The 17,951-nt window shown below is 52.9% G+C and overlaps 3 protein-coding genes and 2 non-coding genes across 5 annotated transcripts; 1 reads left to right on the top strand and 4 right to left on the bottom strand.

Annotated features, from left to right (window-relative positions):
- Nucleotides 1-294: 294 nt before the first annotated feature.
- Nucleotides 295-2,825, bottom strand: VC83_01359 (uncharacterized protein; the record flags this gene model as incomplete). The annotated part of the gene is made up of 3 exons (XM_024465040.1): nucleotides 1,347-2,825; nucleotides 548-1,295; nucleotides 295-343 (listed from the first exon to the last, which is right to left on the bottom strand). The coding sequence occupies exons 1-3, from the start codon at nucleotides 1,843-1,845 to the stop codon at nucleotides 295-297; spliced, it is 1,296 nt and encodes a 431-aa protein (XP_024327318.1). The 5' UTR covers nucleotides 1,846-2,825.
- A 6,360-nt stretch (nucleotides 2,826-9,185) lies between these two features.
- VC83_01358 lies at nucleotides 9,186-9,259 on the top strand (the record flags this gene model as incomplete). The annotated part of the gene is made up of 1 exon: nucleotides 9,186-9,259. It is a non-coding gene; the product is annotated as a tRNA-Gln (tRNA).
- Nucleotides 9,260-10,969: 1,710 nt separating this feature from the next.
- On the bottom strand, nucleotides 10,970-13,169 carry ARN1 (siderophore transporter). The gene is made up of 6 exons (XM_024465039.1): nucleotides 12,563-13,169; nucleotides 12,363-12,446; nucleotides 12,228-12,303; nucleotides 12,111-12,175; nucleotides 11,951-12,055; nucleotides 10,970-11,894 (listed from the first exon to the last, which is right to left on the bottom strand). The coding sequence occupies exons 1-6, from the start codon at nucleotides 13,127-13,129 to the stop codon at nucleotides 11,043-11,045; spliced, it is 1,749 nt and encodes a 582-aa protein (XP_024327320.1). The 5' UTR covers nucleotides 13,130-13,169; the 3' UTR covers nucleotides 10,970-11,042.
- A 483-nt stretch (nucleotides 13,170-13,652) lies between these two features.
- VC83_01356 (uncharacterized protein) lies at nucleotides 13,653-15,609 on the bottom strand (the record flags this gene model as incomplete). Its single annotated transcript, XM_024465038.1, has 2 exons — nucleotides 13,653-14,597; nucleotides 14,680-15,609. The coding sequence occupies 2 exons, from the start codon at nucleotides 15,607-15,609 to the stop codon at nucleotides 13,854-13,856; spliced, it is 1,674 nt and encodes a 557-aa protein (XP_024327319.1). The 3' UTR covers nucleotides 13,653-13,853.
- Nucleotides 15,610-16,467: 858 nt separating this feature from the next.
- On the bottom strand, nucleotides 16,468-16,578 carry VC83_01355 (the record flags this gene model as incomplete). Its single annotated transcript has 1 exon — nucleotides 16,468-16,578. It is a non-coding gene; the product is annotated as a tRNA-Thr (tRNA).
- Between the last annotated feature and the right edge of the window lie 1,373 nt (nucleotides 16,579-17,951).

Below are 17,951 nucleotides of genomic sequence, written 5' to 3'. Positions count from 1 at the left end.
ACGCCCAAAAGTGGCAATCATCGCATTTCAAAGCAAACCAATTCTTTGTAATGAGATCCTACCTTCCTACCTATGACACAAGCCCTCCATACTGCACCCCCTCTACTTCGCCGTCAAGGTTTCGGGGGGCTAGCCATGTTCTAGAACCCCAGGTTTACCCCCCCCAAGAAAACCATGAGAAGCATTGGCTGGATAGTGTAAGTCTCAGATTATATGATGTGATTTCCTTGTATAAATAGTCCAGGCTAGTATGTACAGTAACCTGGAGAACTGTCGAGAAAATGAAAATAGACCCTACCCCAATCTATGCCCTCCCTCATCATGATCGATGCTGATGCCCTCCCTAGCCCGATGTTAAAAAAACAAATCAAAACCTCCAAATTCAACGCCTGGTATTTTGCCCATCCGACGCCTGTCAAATATGAATATCCTTCACAGAACCCCTCACAGAAGCCTCCCCGAACCCCCCCATCTACCCATGCAAAGCAACACCCTCCATAATCCCCGCCCCCGCCCCCTCCCCCTCCCCCCAACAACCTCCTCATACCTCGGCACATCCCCGCGGCCAGCAACATACATATACCCCGGCGGCGGCTTCCCCGCCTCCCCATACACCGGCGGCGCCTCCTCATCCCACGCCACACCCCCCTCCTCGCGCTCCGTCACGACGGGGTAGAAGCGCATCCGCAGCAGGCGCGTGCCGGCTTTACTTTCCACCAGCAGCTCCACGACCAGGGCGTGCGCGGTTTCGGTGCCGTCTTCGGTCTTGACGTCGCACAGCGCTGTGTTATTGGGTGCGATGCCGAAGGTGAGATCGAGGGTTGTGGTGGAGTAGGTGGGTGTGGCCCAGCCGCTCGTTAGCTCCGCGGAGCCGAGGGTGCAGAAGGAGGAGCGCACGACGCCCTTTAGGTAACCCGCGCGCGGCGTGTGTCGGCGACACGATGGCGCGAAGACGGTCTGAGTCTCGTCGAGGCGCCAGTTAACGCGCTTGAGGACGATGTTGTTCATACCGCTCAGCTTCAGCGCGCCGTTGAAGGAGCCAGTGGGGTGGATCAGCGGCGGGAGAGCGAGGTGTGCGGAGATGCTGGTGGGAGGAAAGTCGCGGATGTAGTGGCGCGGGTAGAGTGGGGGACGGATGGCACGGCGGACAGAGAGGGGGTGTGAGAGGTGGAGGGGCACGGTGTTGGTGGGCGTGAGGAGGGCGCGGAGGGTGTAGGTTACGGAGGAGAGAGAGCTGTGGGTGCAGACTTGGTATTGGCCTGGGAGGAGGAAGGAGAAGGGGAAGAAGTGTTCGCCTGGGTGGTGTTAGTTGGGGTTGTGGTAGGGAGGGATATGAAAGGGCTTACCCTTTCCGAGGATGGTGGTCTCGGGGAGGAAGTTCCACGATGTAAGGTCAGAGGACTTGGTTGCGCAATCAGGGCAGCTGGCGTTGAAGGGTTTCTTCATGTTGACGTCGACTCCGAGGCGCATGGCGAACCCTTGAATCTCCATCTCATCGTCTCCGACATCGAGCTTCAGCTGACCTGACAGCAGGGCACCTGTACTTGTCGACGCGCCGCCATAGAAGACGAGCGGGGGTGACTCAATGTTGATGGAGAGGGTAGTTATGGGTGCGTAATGCCTCTCGAGGATGGGCTGGGAGATCAGTGTGTCGATGCGGTAGGGCGATGGGCAGGATGAGTCGAAGTTGCTGCTGGAGGAGGAGACGGAGGCGCGTGACGAGGGGACCGTGAGGTGAGTCGAGGAGCTGGCGATGGTGTCTGCGATTGTATCGGTTTCGCCGGAGGTGTCGATGGAAGGAGAGTAGTGTGGGGAGGAGGAGCGGAAGAAGTATGGGAGCGGCATGGTGGGTGGTTGGATGGAGGGTAGTCGGGTTCGACTATGTCGTGTATTCTTGAATATAGTGATGGCTCAATGCAGATATTTGATTCTGGTTGTTTGTCGGGATATGCGAGGCTAGGTCAATGTATGAATTTGATTGTTTCGTGTATGTATGATGGACCCGATGCTGTTTATTTTTCATGAATATGTGGTTGACTCGATGAAGATGGTATATGCAGTTGACAGGGCGCAGATAAGGATCTGGTTTCCTTTCGCGATGAATGAGAATCGAATCAATTGAAATCTATCGTATGCTCGTCCAAGGTATATGTATTGAGAAACGACCCCGAAGCAAGTAGAAGATAAGGGCCGAGGCAAGTTAATTCGTCGTTGTCGTCACGTTGTCGTCGCGTTGTCGTCGTCGTCGCGTCGTCGCGTCGTCGTCGTCGTCGCGTCGTCGTGTCGTCGTCGTCGTGTCGTCGTCGTGTCGTCGTCGTCGCGTCGTCGTGTGTCGTCCGTTGGGGCGCGTTCATATAAAGAGGATCAACCCCGTCCGTCTCCCTTCGTCGTCCGCCGTCGCCAATAAACTTTTCTGACTCAGAAACCAGCCACTCTCTTTGCCGTTCCCACTTCCTTCTCTTCGCCCTCAAATCCCCGGCGAGCCCAGTCCGAACCGATGCAAACCCTTTTTCTCGGCGTTACGAGGTTTGCCAGAAGCGAAGAAGTGGAGAATTGCCGAAACAGTTCAGTGCATAGTGTGATTAACCGCGACAAATGCACGGCTGGATCGATAAAATAGAGGGGGAAAGGGTAGTAGAAAGAGGGAAAGGTCAAAAGGCAGCCAAAGTGGAGTGGGGACAGGATACTTACTCTCTTTATAAACCTCCCCCAGCCCTTCTCCTCAAGGATATGCTGGATATGCTGGATATCATGGATATGCGTGTACCATATGCTGGATATCATGGATATCATGTACCATATGCTGGATATCATGGATATCATGGATATCCATGATATCCAGCATATGGTACACGCACCGCACCTTGAGGGATGATGGATGGGGAAGGCACAGATGACAAAAACGATCAAGCACCTTCCCCAAGTCCGCTACAGGCTAAACGCTGCATGGGTCAGCCCCAATCACGGAAATGATACTTCGGGCTGACACACGCCGTCCGTTCCCCATTGGCACACAAGATGGGCCGGAATGGAATGGGTTCGCTGAACAGGGAAGGACGGTGGGTTGCAGTAGAGAAATGCGCCGAGATGGAATACGAGTTTTTACTTTTCAATAGTATGAAGCAATGAAGCACGGGTAGCAGGTGGTGGCTAGGACGGGAAGGACGTTAGTTGGTGTTTGGAGTTTACTGGAGAGTTTAGTGGAGTTTAGTGGGTTAGTGGGTTAGTGGGTGAGTGGAGAAGGAGGTTAGTGGTTTAGTGGGTTAGTGAGAGTTTAGTTTAGTTAGTTTAGTGGAGAGTTTAGTTTAGTGGAGAGTTTAGTTTAATGGAGAGTTTAGTTTAGTGGAGAGTTTAGTGGAGAGTTTAGTGGAGAGTTTAGTGGAGAGTTTAGTGGAGAGTATAGTGGGGAGTTTAGTGGAGAGTTTAGTGGTGGGGGGAGCATTAGTAAGCTGGATGCCTGGGATATAAGGTGTAAGGTATAAGACCTCGAGTAGCTACAGTAATTTGACAGTTACTTCCCCTTCACAGCCTCATCTCTGTCTCCATAGGGTTGGAGTGACAGTCCCCATCCCCAAGAAAACAAAAAAACAAAAAAACAAAAAAACAAAAAAACAAAAAAAAAGGCGTACTAACAGAAAATAATGTTTGCGCCAATCCCTCCCTGTGCTCGCCGACCCCATGCCCAGATCCCTGCTATGCGTGGTTGGTGGTCCCAGCCGTGTGTTTTGGGCAGTCTAGGCAGCCTAGAAAGTCTAGAGCCTAGGAAGTCTAGGCAGCCTAGGAAGTCTAGGTAGTCGGTGACTCAGTCGGTGACTTGGGGCAGGGCCGAGATCTCCGACGAACTGGTACGCGAGATGGTTCGAGAGGATGCGAGAGGATGCAACACGCCGCTGAGGACGTGGAGTCACAGCCACCCCATCCCATCTCCCATCCCCCAGACCAGACTGCCCCGCCTATAATCAATACACACCGCAGCGCAGACTTGTATTCCACAGGGCGTACACAGGGCGTACACAGGGCGCATACAGGGCCCGTCCAGCTTACCAATCCCCCATCCCCTACGGCACGACCGACTTCTCGGTATAGCAGTCCCGATACCGGCGCGTACGGGGCGGGTCAAGCGGATTTGCAAGGCAAGGGGTGAGGGGATGGGGGGATGGGGGGGATGGGGGATGGGGGATGGGGGATGGGGGATGGGGGATGGGGGATGGGGGATGGGGGATGGGGGATGGGGGATGGGGGATGTGGGGATGGGGGGGATGGGGGGATGGGGGGATGCGTCGTGTTAGATTAGATGAGGGAAGGGCGGCTTTTTGCTGCGAGCATGGGGAGAGAGGACGTAGGTGACTGGGTTGGGTAGTTTCTTTCTCAGGAAATGCCACGGTGGTGAGAAAAGGGGGTAAATGGAGACAAGAAAAATACGGCGACAAGAAAAATACGGCGACAAGAAAAATACGACGACAAGATCAGACATCCAGCGAACTCGCTCTTGGTTGTTCCATATACCTGTCGTTCGACCTCGGGTCCAAGCGCTGCTGTTGACAGGTCCCTGTATAAGTATAGACCTTTTGTAGAGTCTGTCTTGAAGTTTTCTCTGAGCACTGTGGCGCTGGTATTTATAGCGCTTACCTCGTCGAGGTGATGATGTTTGGGAGCATGGGATTTTGGATTGTGGAGTAGAGGCTGCGCATGATTTGGTCCGGGGAGGGTGTGCTGAAGTTGGAGGCTATATTATTACGGGTTGAATAGAAAGTATTAAATTTTAAAACAAAGGATCTGGGATGGGAGAGATTTGGCAGGGCTAGGCTATTTGACGCGGGAGCTGGAGATACAGCCCATTGTGTGAGCTCTTCTTTGTAGTAGCTGTTGCAGAAGGGCTTGCTGCTTCATTTGCTTTGTAGAAAGGTGGAAGTGCCTCTCCTTGCCATGTGTACACTTGATGTAGGTACCGTAGACTAGAACCGGCAACATAGTCTACAACAAATTTCCGCTCATCAGGCTCACTGGGCTGCATGATGAGTTCGCTGATTGCCTTGACGACCTATTCTATAGTTAGTCATGCAAATAAAAGTTCAAAATGAAGAGGTCTTACTTGTTTGATTTACCCTATGAGGGCATTATTCATGTCGGAGGGTGGCTCCAAATGGAATGGCAAGCCTTCAATCTGTATGTCCTCAAAGTGTACTTCATTGCCATCGGATGGCTTGGAAGATGAATTCATGATATCCTTGAAAATTCCAAGCAACAAGCAAAGCAAAACCTGGACAATTTGATAGCGTGGGAAGTTGGAGGGAGAGTGCGATATCTCGTAGTCATATATAGTTGCACTGCTTTCACTGCGGAAATATGTCATCATAATAAAGCTACGCTGTAGCTACGAATAGCAAAGTAACAGAGAATTTTACGAGTATTCTATGTAAAACTCTCAAGCATCCTGCTTTATGACCTGGACTACAGGTAAGGAGAAGACATAGGTAAGTTCCGATCGACAGCCAGAACGCCTTCATCTTTACATCCGCGATTTCTCTTGCACGTGGAGGAGAGGCGACAGAAAGAGATGCAGGGCTGCAAGCTGAGAAAGGTAAATCAGGTCAAGAAACAGACACAAGGAAACCGGTTCCAACCTAGGGCTCTGCAGCTGCGGAGGGAATGGCCTTCCTCAACGCATTCTGTATAATGCGGCGCTGAAACGACGATTCGACCGAGAGTTTAAATCTCTCTACATTTTTTTCCTGGCTAATACGCCTAAACCGCCCTATTGACTGTTTACTCTGTCCATCATTTGCGGGGGGGTCAAAATCAATAGAATTATTATAGAGCATCTGTAGATTCAGACCGATTGAACTAACGGCAAAGCTCCTGATGAAGACCGGGTAGTCCTTTACGTCAGTGGTAAAGCTTCTCACGAGGCTCTCTCTCTCCTCCGTGTTTAAGTCAGCGGTATAAACAGCCGCGGTGAGCTTCAGCGCCCGAAAGCACGCACACAGAAACACCTGATTCGCGGGGAGGGAACACTATATCTCCACCTTCTTGTTACCAAGAACAACAAGGGAAGCTACCATTTGTAGCAACTGTCGGAGCTTCGGAGCCCCTTAGCATATAATCGCCAGTTGTGTAACGACATCTATGGGTCCCGGTAATGTGAATATGACGAGGTCCCCTTGCTTCATGCGAGGAGCTTCAGTAGTTCCTAGAGAAGATATGAGGTATCCTTCTATTTCTTTACTGTGTCGGCAGTAGAGCTTTTGAGATGGTAGAAGCTCAGTGATGTAGATAGGAGGATCAACTTCCTCGCCGCACCCCGATTCTAACAAAGGGTCCCGTCGGGCAGGAAGCGTGCTAGAGGAGAAGAATAGTATGTCGATCTTGAGTGAATCGACATACTATTCTTCTCCTGTACAGCATAGGTAACGATTCCCCGATTCTCACCTGATCTTTTAGCGCCATATTCGCGTGCATTAGGTCGACAGACGAATAGGTGCGCCTTAACACACAGTGTTCCTAGATCTTTAGGAGATAATCTCCTTGCTTCGATACATCAGCGTCGGGACCTGTGATCCATGTAATCACAGCTTTCGTAGTGAGGCGTAATATACTTGCAGCTAGGTGCTTGTCCGGGAGCTTGAATGGGTTGACTGACGTCCGCCTTGAGTTTCCATACATCTAGGTTCTTAGCTGTCCAAGGATTGCAGTCTCCTTAAATGGGATTAGCATAGCCTTCCCAGTCTACTATGCTATTAGGAATGATCGTTGCTGTAGCGAGGATCACGAAGTTTAGTCGGAGCCACCTCATAGTTGTGCTAATCTCAGCATTCGGGTTCTTGATACAATGGGCCTCATCCACGGTTATGAGACAAACATACCCGCAAGATCTCTCTCCCACAAAGGGTATTGGAGGTGGAAGGCTTCGCGTGCATCATCTTCAGTCTATCTAAGCTTCGCAACTCTGTAAAGGCGGGGGGCGCCTGGGCCGTGTCGGGAACGCAAAGTGTCAGGGGACGTGACGATGACAGTGAGAGAATTGATTTGATCCCTATTGAAATACTTCGAGGATCGAGTCAATACGCTAGCAATTTTGGTGTCCTCGAGATATGCGTTCACGGCCTTTGATTCATAATATGTGATACACCTGAACCCGCACAGTTGCCAGCTCTTCAGAGTAGTTGTTGGTACCATACCCTGTGAACGGGGAGCAGCGACATCTGTTATCCCAAGGGCTATGTCAATGTTGCCATGCCCCACCAACGGGCACGGAACTAGACGCGCTAGATATGATGGCTTCCTCAAGGGCCAACCCATCGGTTGGGTGACAAGTTGATGGTCTGGCAAGAAATAGTAGGTAAATATTTCTGGCTTGTAGTCTTTGGTAGCAAAGTTGTCCTCCTTTCTTTCAAGGAGCGGTATGCCTTCTTTGCTTGAGCTCTTCCACTCAGAGCAGCAACGATGGGATTACACGTTTTCCTGAGTGTTGCTCCGAGATATCTCTTCAATGTGGCGACCTCGGCCAAATGCTGTCGCTTGGGGCTGGGGACCTAACACTACCATCAGAGCTATGCTCGTCTGACATTGGCGACTAGATTTGCACGCAAAGGAAGAGGCACACCTCTCTATCGGGCAATTCCACTGTCCATTCTGCGGATGCGGATTACATGTGCAGTGCCTCAAGGACCCAGTCCGCAAGCCGATGCATGAAAATGTCGAATGCGGCACCATAAGATATTGGCACAGCCCTTTACAGGGCAGTACAGTTCCCATCTTCTGCGTTGGGATAGAGCGGAGATATTCAACAACCGTTCTGTGATGCTCATCATGCATGTGACGGAGGGATCCAAGTGCATCTCCAATCAGACCAAAATAATGCATCAAGAGTGTCTGGAATTGCAGTCTTATTAAGGAGGCGCTACGCTACTTTCCTAACATGATCGTTGGGAATGAATGGATTTGGACCATTAGCTTTGCCATATGCTTGCTTGCCACCACGGCTCATGGTATGGCAGCCATTAATCACAGCCTTCTTTGCCTTGTCAGAGTTTTGGGCGCTCGCAGAGATTGTAAGAAGCGGCGCTACCTGCATCTTATCATACATCTCGTTCTCATGGCCAACTCCTTCTCCACAAGCAATCTTGGTTGCCACGTATGGTCGATCCTTTCCGTTAGACGCCTCAATAAAACAGGAGTCGGATGGGATTCTCGGGCGCTACAAGGACAATACCACATGACCCGTACGCAGCCAAGTTGGATTTTGAAGCACGACACCATGCCCATAAACTTTGCCCACCCAATATATGAGGCAGAATTTTCGTCGTCGTGTAATGACCCATAAGAGTTTGGATCAATCCCATCAGTAATACACACACACTGCGTTTGAGGTAACAAAGATGCGTAAGTATCGCCAGTGGCGGAACAAACCCATATTTGGTGCCAGGAGAGACGGCGATGGTAGGGACTAGAATATCCTTGGAAGAAGCCGCATAGGTGTTGCGGGTAGACAGAATAAACCCAGGCTTGACGACTGAAGAGATGGTAGTATCCTCGAAATAAGCTTCTTGCGTAACCGTAGTGGGGGGTTGGCACGCTATAAGGAGTCTCGGGGATGGAGGAGACCACATTTGGGATATTGCCATCAAAACTGAAGGCCAAATAATTATTTGAAGGACCTTCTGATAGCAGGCTACTTCGAATGGACACTTTGAGTGTGTCACAGCCACGTCGGGAGTATACGATATTTTGAATATGGCAGTGTCTTGGCTTCTCCTTCTCCAAGAACCGGAAGTGTGCACGGTCTGATGATAATACCTAGCTATTTTGTGAGCCTCGTGTTTAGTAGGTTCACACCGACGGCCCGGATGCCTACATCCCTCGCAATAGTCGGGCCAACACGGATAGATGAGGAGAAGAAGAGAGATGGGCCCCAGCTAGCTGAGACATAGGAAGACACGGAATACGTATTCTGTGACTACCAGTTTGATAATGTAAATTGTTGTATATATAGATTATATAAAGATCCAAAAAAAAATAGTAAAAACCATAAAAGCGAGAATTATATAAAGGCCGCCGCAACAATTTCCAATATCAAGAAAGTGAAGTGCCAAGCCATCCATCCAATCGGCAGCAAAATTCCTGATCCACACCATATGTTCAAACCCTCAAGTTCCACAATAACCAAGCATCGACCACAAAAAAGGGGTTCTATAGTGTAGTTGGTTATCACATCGGATTCTGATTCCGGGGACCTGAGTTCGAATCTCGGTAGGACCTGCCGAACGGTCAATTTACAAAACCCTTTATTTTTGCAATTTTTTTGGGGGATTTTTTGGGACTTTTTGGGACTTTTTAGTATATACAATTTTGGTCTTTGGGATTTAAAGGGTATGGTGGACTGGTTGGGGGATTATATAGAGGAGTAGGAGCGACGGTTGCCGGTGGTTGTAGGGTTATGGATAGATAAGTGGAGAATCAATGGTTTGGAACTTCACAAGCCTACACACACACGTCTCCATGGTCACATCACACCACCTCGCTCCATGTCAAACAGTCGACGGGAAACCGTACCGCAGAAACCCATCTCAGGCCATCAACCCGATGGCACAATCTGTTGGAATAGGAGTGTGGCGCGGAAGACAACGGCGAGTTGCGCATCAACGGGCTTTTTGGAGAGTAGATGGCTCAGCGTCGGTGGGGAGATGAGCTGACGGTGACAAAACCCATAACGGCGGCAAGAAAGACACGGCAGCCACAGGAAACCCCTCACACTGGCGAGAAAGATACGACAGCCACAAGAAACCCCTCACACCGGTGAGAAAGACACAGCAGCCACAAGAAACCCCTCACACCGGCGAGAAAGACACGACAGCCACAAGAAACCCCTCACACCGGCGAGAAAGACACGACAGCGACAAGAAACCCCTCACACTGGCGAGAAAGATACGACAGCGACAAGAAACCCCTCACACCGGTGAGAAAGACACAGCAGCCACAAGAAACCCCTCACACCGGCGAGAAAGACACAGCAGCGACAAGAAACCCCTCACACCGGCGAGAAAGACACGACAGCCACAAGAAACCCCTCACACCGGCGCGAAAGACACAGCAGCCACAAGAAACCCTTCGCACCAGCGACAAAAACTCAGATCCACAACGAGAAGAACGCGAAATAACAACCCCCCGCGCGCCACCGCACACTCTGGATCGGCTTGATTTGTCTTTACAACCCGGAATGTCATGTCGGCGATGAATTCTCCCTTGAACAGTGTTCGGCACGGGTAGGTATATACCTACTTTTTTTTTCAGAAACTACCCGGGTATTTCAAGTAGGTAGGTATGTTATATGTATCCAATTGTTGCGCAAATTGCAAGCGGCTATCTTGCAATTCCAGCTACATCTGCTGCATCAGTGCGGGTATTTAGGGTGCTACTGGTATCTAATAGATTCGGATTATGGGGAGGAAATTTGGTCCCACGTACGGGTTGATATAAACGATGATGCCCTTGAAAGAGCCAATAAATAGTTGATGATCCCGTTAAATACAACACCCCGTTTCCCCCAAGATAAAATAAAGATTTCTACAACCTCCATTTCCCAACTAGTTAACAACCTTCTCCCCCTCCACCTACGCCTCCCTCCCCTCAGCCGGCACCACGCTCTCCACACCAACCCTATCAAACTTCTCCGCATTCCTCAAACTCTGGTCCTTCCCCAACTTCGGATTCCTCGTCAACAACCCAAACACAATCAGCGGCACACTCAGACAAATCCCCGTAATACACAACAACCGCTGCGTCTCCTGGTACGACGTGATGACAGCCCCGCGCTCGGGCGTGCCGACGGGGAACTCCTCGATGAACGCGAAGGGGTTGCCGTACGCGCTGACGGCGAGGGCGTCGGAGGTCACGAGGGAGAGCTTGGAGGCGAGCTTGTCGGGCAGGACTTGCGTCCATATGGCGCCGGAGATGGCGTTGCCGAAGGCGCTGCCGACATAGTAGTTGGCGAGGTAGAGGGCGGTTATGACGGCGACATCTTTGGGGGGTTAGTTTACTTTACTTTACTTGGTAAGCAGAGAAGGGGGGAACGTACGCTCGTGCTTAGTAGCGGCCTGAATACTAGCCTGTGCGGTGTACGGGAACAGACCACCAGCGATACCAAGAAGGACCTGCGCGCCAATAATCCCAGAGTGGTTCGCGCCACCCGTACCACCGCGGTAGTGGATGAGCAGACCATAAGCGACGGTGAAGAGTGCAGTACCAGCAACGATGAAAGGCTTGAGGTAGTGCACGAAGCGAACGACGATGCCAGTGATGAGCCCCGTGATGACCGAGACAAAGCTGTACAGCGAGGTGATGCGCGTAGCCGACTTAACGGACTCGCCAAACGCCACGATGAGGACGGTGTACAGGTAGTCGCCCTGCATGTACCATGCCGTGTTGAGCATGATGGCGACGAGCAGGGCGCTCCAGACGCCGCGGTCCTTGAGGAGGCGGAAGGGGACCATGGGGTGCTTGCAGTTCTTCTCCCACAGGATGAAGACGGGGATGGTGAAGACGCCGATGACGAGGGGCGCGATGATATGCGCCGTCTTCCAGGTCTCCCTGACGCCGCCGGCGAGGGTGAGGGGCACGAGGATGAGCGAGAAGACGGCGATGATGAGGATGATGCCCACGACGTCGAGTTGCCAGAACAGCTCGATGACGAACTGCTTCCAGCCGAGGGCCTGGAAGGGCGTCTTGAAGGAGGCGAGCGTGCCGGCGCGGTCGGCGCGGCGGCCGGCGAGGAGGAGGGTGATGAGGAGGGGCATAGCGCAGATGGGGAAGATGAGGGCCCACATGCCGACACCCCATCGCCAGCCTGCATCTTTCAAGACGGCGGCGGTAACATTGCCGCTGACCCAGGTGTTGATCTAGTCATGTGAGTAGGTGGTCGTGAAGGGGTTGCGGGGGGTGGAGGGGGACTCACGAGGAATGGGGCTGCGGGGAGGTACGAGAAGAACAGACGGGAGCGGAGGGAAGTTAGATCCGCGATGAGGACTTCAGCGAGGAGCATGATGATGGTGTAGCCGACCTGTGCGTGCTGGTTAGACATGTTTCGCATGGGGATGATGTTGGGCAGGGCATACCTGGTACAGCACCGCGCCCGCCGCGAAGGAAGAAACGCCGTTCGAGACCGCCTCGATGATGGTCCCTGCGAGGTGTCAGTACAGAGATACATGGTGGTGTGACGGAGCACAGCGTACCGAGGGCATAGAAGAATATGGCGATGATGACGAGCTCGACGCGGCCAAACACATCGGCAATCTTGGCTGCTGCTGGCTATAAGTTTGGACGGCGGTTAGAATTATCCCTTGTCCTGTCAATTGGCTCTTGCTTACCTGTGCTGCGGCGCCTATGATGGAGCGCAGGACGGTGACGGTGGCCAGCAGACTGTGTTGACTAAAGCTCGCTGTCGCAAGTGGCTGTCGGGGTGAAGTCAGCATCGCTCCTTCCCATTTTGTTGTTCGGTGCCAATCCGCTCCCAATAATGGGCGGAAAATGCTTTTCTCACACAACGGGCGGCACAAACAAAACTCACCTGGTAAGTATATCTAATCGTTCCATCGAGACCATACGCATAAGCGACGAGAAAGATGCTGCAAAACAGGATAATGCGGTCCAATCCCGTGAACTGGGCCGAGATGGCCTCGATACGCTTTACACCCAGCGACTTTGCGCCGTAGATGTGCTTAGAGGTGTCACCGGGGGTGCGTGGCTCGGAGTCGGAGATTTTGTGCGACTGCTCTGGCTCCTGCAACTGCTCTGGCTCCTGCGACTGCTCTGGCTCCTGCAACTGCTCTGGTTCCTGCAACTGCTCTGGCTCCTGCGCCTTCTCCTTCTCCTTCTCCGCGAAGATGTTGGACCACGACATGGCTGATGACGGGGTGGTTGTTGCACGGGGTGGGGCAGGTATAGTGAGACCTAGGTGCGACGGCGAGGTGTCACGGAGCGTGAGAAGGAAGGGGGAGAGGGAGAGAGTGATTAAGAGGACGAACGACAACAAACAAGACAAGAAGGACGAGGACGAGCATGACGGGGAGGACGGGATGCCCTCATACGCCCACGCTGTTTTTGTGTGGTGGTTCATCCCCTTCATCCCCTTCATCCCCTACATCCCCTACATCGCTTATCAGATCCTTCCCTTCCCAAGGTTTTAGTGGCCAACCAGCACACCACACTAGCGCAAGACCCAAAATCCCGTCAGTCACACCCACACACGAGCATCCAACGACGCAATTGGACGGCCCAGTATCTAATCAGATCATCAGACAGGAGGAGGTATATTGATTAAATGAGAAATGAGAAATGAGAAATTAGAAATGAGAGTACCATACATAGAATTACAATACAGTAACAAAACTTAAAACACCATCTCCATCCATCTCCATCCATCCAGTATCCAATTCCATGCCCCCGATTCCGTCCCACGAAAGCCCAAGACACCGTCCCCAAACCATGTACATATCATCATTACCCAAACCCAAAACTCTTACAACAACCACAACCACCACCACCATCACCACCTCACCACACTACCTCCTCCCCAACCCCACCGCTAACCCAACAACCAACCCCACCACAACCACCCCCCAACACCCCACGCAACAACCCTCCCCCTCCCTCTACCCCTCGCCCAATTCCTAACCCTCATCCTCCACGGCGCCCTAACCTCCAAACTCGGAAACCTCCCCGGCGTCCTCACCCCCCGTCCACCCGGCGCCCCAACCGGCAACTCCTCCAACCTAACATCCTCCATCCCATCCAGCCTTGGCACCTTCTTCGGCGCCGGCTTCCTCGGAATCTTGGAATGGGTGGAGCATGTCTCGCCATCAGTAGATGACGGGGCGGAGGGGGGGAAGAACGGGTTTTTCTCCCGGTTGGGGCCGGTGTTGATGGGTTTCTCGGCGGGGTGGGTTGGGGCGCGCGGGAAGGGCTTTGCTGGTGCTGCGGACGGCGGGGGTGGCGAAGGGGTTTGATGGCGCCGTGCTGACAGCCGCCGTGCTAGTAGCGGGGGACTTGACGGTGCTAACAGCAGTACTAGCGGCAGGTGACTTAACGCTGTTTAGCCGCGCAGCCCGACTCCAGGGGTTGATGAACCCATCCACCGTGTCTTCGGCGGGGAGATAACCGGGGTCTGTGCTGTCTGCTGCAGAGCGCGGGGCGGATGTTCGGGCGGGGGGGGCGAGGGGGAAGGCGTTTCCGAGGGGGGGCGGGGAGGTCGGGCGGCCTTGGGAGCGGGGGGAGGGGCTGCAGAGGGGAGGAGGTGGGGTGGGGGATGTGGCGGTGGTGGGGTGGGTGGGAAGGGGGGATGGGATGTGTGCTGGTGATGCGAGGGCAGGGGCGCGGGTGGAAGGCGCAGATGTTGTCCGAGTCAGATTCTGAGTTTGAGTCCTACTCTCCACCTCACCCTCCACCTCAGCGGGGCGGGGCGAAGACGTGTACATAGCCGGCCAGAACTCATTAGCCTCGCTCTCCTTCCGCGACGGGGTGCGCTTCGGCTTCGCGGAATCGGGCGCCCCGCGGGCTGCCTTACTGGACGACGCAGCAGCCGGACTTGGGCTCGGCGTCGGACGCTGAGGTCTGAATCAGTTTCAGTTCGGTGAGCGGCGTGGCGGAGGCGGGGCGGGGGGCGGGGGACGGGGACGGGGAACGCACTCCTGCGGTGCCTGCAGTGCCGGTGGTCGTGGTGGTATCCTGCGCGGGGCTTGGGGCGGCTGTGGTGGTCTGTTGCGGGACACCGGCGGCGGGCGCGGGGGGCTGGTAGGGGATTGTTTCCGTGACGTGCTCGGATGGCGCGGCTAGGGGCGTCGGGGCGGGGGATTGGGATATTTTGTCCCGGGCGCGCTCTAGGTTCTCGACGGCGGTGGGCTTTGCTAATGGAGCGGCCTCGAATCCGTCGGCGGCTTCGGCTTGGGCAACGGCTTCGTTGCTGGTCTTGAGAGGCTGCGTGTAGGGGTTTGTGCTGGCAGGTGGAGTCGCGTGCGCGGGCACGGCGACCTCTGGCTGCTGGACCTTGGGAGCTGGCGCTGTCTCCTTGGATTGGATGGGGACGTCTTTGAATGCTTCGGTCTTGGTTGCTGGTGCTGGGGTTTCCTTAACAGGCGCAGCGACGGCAGGGCTGTCGAAGGGATTGGCCTCCTTTGTGGGTGCAGCGATGAAGGGGTTGTTGTTCGCTAGCAGATCGCTCTTAGTAGACGCAATACCAGCAGCGAGAGCGGCAGCGCTTGCGCCTCCGATGGTGGGAGCTTGCTTCGATTCAGCGGCGGGGGCAGACACATCATCCTTCTGTGCGCCTACGGCAGCAGGTAGAGGAGCTTCCTTTTGTTGCTTCTCAGCGGCAATTGGCGCATCCCTCTGCTTCTCGGCGACAATTGGCGCTTCCCTCTGCTTCTCAGCAGCGACAATTGGCTCCTCCTTCTTCGTCTCAGCGACAACTGGCTCCTCCTTCCGCAGCTTCTCGGCAGCAGGAACTGGTGCCTCCTCCTTCTCCACAGCCTCAACGGCAGGGGTCTGCTTGGGAGCCTGGGACGCAGCCTTGGGCTTGTTTCCGCCCTTCGACTTTCCCTTCTTTCCCTTTCCAGCCATCTTGTCGGTATCGCGTGTGCTTTAAAAAAAACGAGCGTACGTGGTCAGAAGTGTGGTTGCAAGACGACTTCGATATGCGAATTCAAGAGCGATTGTAGGTTGTAATCTCTCTCGTTGTTATTTATAACTTGTGTCACCGGATTGTGTGGTGTGCGATGTCAGGATGGTGACCGGGGGCGCCGGGTCGAGTTTCGAAAAGCTCTGCTCGGGGCCGTACGACCGCGGCTGCATCGTGCCACCCTGCAGCGCTAGCACCCGAGAGCTGTGGGTGCGCGTCATGGCGAGGAGGGTTGGGTCCGCTTGGGGTTGCTTTTGCCGCTTTTGATTCGGTGGGTGGGGATGTGAGACCCCCGTCTTCGTTGAAAGGCTGGAGGAGGGCCGTAGAGGGCGTTGGATGGATAGAAGGGAGGAGGGCCGTAGAGGGCGTTGGATGGATGGAGGGGGGGAGTTGAGGTTCCACCTGTGGCCGTTCTCACATATGCAGTTGCCCCATTTGATCTCCACGTATGCCGAAATTGGCCGAGACAGTGGTCTCAGTTGTTCACAGCAGTGATTGAAAGGGAATAACGAGAGTTGAAGGCAAAAATGGACATGAGTCGTCAAGTATGTAAGTATGTAAGTAGGTACGGACGAGGACGAGGACGACGCGTAAGTGGTTCTGAATCGTTGATAAAATCGATCTGTTTCACGATCCGATCTGTTGATGACTTGCACGTACGCTAGACCTGGTCGAGTAAGGCTCGTATTGGAGATTACGTAAAAGATTATGAAAGCACATACTAATCACTCGAGTCAGCGAAATGCTCATCGTACCAGCAAAAACGTAAAAACGTAAAAACGTAGAAAAATAAAGTCACGTGCCGCCACCCAGAATTGAACTAGGGATCTTCGCATTTCACGACATGAAAGACAGTTTTGTTCTGTCCAAATGGTACAAGTGCGACGCGTTACCACTGCGCCATAGCGGCAGGTTTGGGTGGATTTGGGTGGATTGGGGATATCGGGGTTGAAGTGTGAAGTGGAAGATGGCATGAGGGCGGGCTGGTAAGCCGCCGGTGATTTAACCCTGTTCTAAACGACAAAGAATTGTTCGCTTTTGGCAATTAAGTGCCAAAAGCTGGTTACGGCTAGACAGATTTCTGTTTAGCTGTGGCTGTTATGATGGTCACGGAGGCCATGGTACCAGTCTGGGTAAAGTAAGCTAGATTGAATCTAAAGAGAGAAGAAGAAAGGAAGGAAGGTAAGGCTATCCCTTATTATATACAGCTGTTCGCTTAGCGATCCCTTATAACCTTAGTAGCTACCATAGCTGCCTGTTCCCATAGTTGCTAGCAGCTGTGAGCTGCGATCGTAACAGTGGCTAGCTTTGAATTACTGTATAACGTGGTTGTACACCGAGTCGTGAATGTCACCGAGTCGTGAAACTTTTTTATACCCACCACTGTAAGGTATAATTAAACAACCACAACATGTATTAAAACTAAAACTATTCAGAATCTGATGAGCTAAGTACTTCTATGACCTCCTGACAAGTTCGTACATTATGGCCAGCCCCCCTGCAAGTGCCACAATGTCGTACACCTGGTTGCCCCTCATTCCTACCAACCCCTCCAGAGCGCTTCTCGCGATTTATTTGCTCCGTAACTGCCCTTTGGGGCAAATCATCATGTGCATCCCCTACAGAAAGTGCACACCCTTGACGGACACGAGACTTTTTAGCCCTCCGGCGTTTGCTAAGAGCTTCGTTTGCTGCTCGAAGGGTGCGGACTTCAGCTGACAATAAAGTCATTTCATGTGCCAAAATCTCTGTCCCTTTAGCTAATGCAGTAACAGTAGCAAAAATGGGGGTTGGCGAGCTTCCTTGGTGCCGTGCAATGCGATTTTTAACTAGAGTAGTCTGTGAGAGAGCATCTATTGGGTTGCGAGGCGTTTGAGAAACCCAAGGATCAGCGTCTATAGAGGGGGGTCCTGTAGGTGTAGGAGTCCGCAACTTGACGTCTAGCTTTGAAATGATTACTTGCGGATCAAAGGGCACTAAACCAGCTCCGCGAAATCCAGCTTTGGCGTTTTGAGTTGTTATTGACTGGTTATAAGCTGTGTGGAAAGCTATAAAAAACTCAACCTTTGTAATATGGTTTATATGAGCCTTAATAAAGGTCTCAATTTGATGCCCATACATGCGTTTAAGAACACTAAAGCACCCAACATCAAGTGGCTGAGTTAGGTGAGACGAGTGAGGAGGTAGACAGAGAGTTATGATGTTGTTTGCTTTGCAATATTCCTGAAACGCAGCTGATTCGTGACTTTCATGCCCGTCTAAAACCAACATCCGATATGGTCCT

Source organism: Pseudogymnoascus destructans (assembly GCF_001641265.1).
Source record: "Pseudogymnoascus destructans isolate 20631-21 unplaced genomic scaffold scaffold_3, whole genome shotgun sequence".
NCBI lineage: Eukaryota > Fungi > Ascomycota > Leotiomycetes > Thelebolales > Thelebolaceae > Pseudogymnoascus > Pseudogymnoascus destructans.
This window is presented reverse-complemented; position numbering and strand designations above follow the sequence as displayed.

What these genes read in the sequence shown, in the direction of transcription:
- ARN1 (XM_024465039.1), bottom strand. Translation starts at nt 13,129, where the DNA reads ATGAAGGGGATGAAGGGGATGAACCACCACACAAAAACAGCGTGGGCG. An exon ending in CGATTAGATATACTTACCAG is followed by an intron (nt 12,447 to 12,562) that starts GTGAGTTTTGTT and finishes TCACCCCGACAG; the next exon opens with CCACTTGCGACAGCGAGCTT. An exon ending in TCATAGGCGCCGCAGCACAG is followed by an intron (nt 12,304 to 12,362) that starts GTAAGCAAGAGC and finishes CCAAACTTATAG; the next exon opens with CCAGCAGCAGCCAAGATTGC.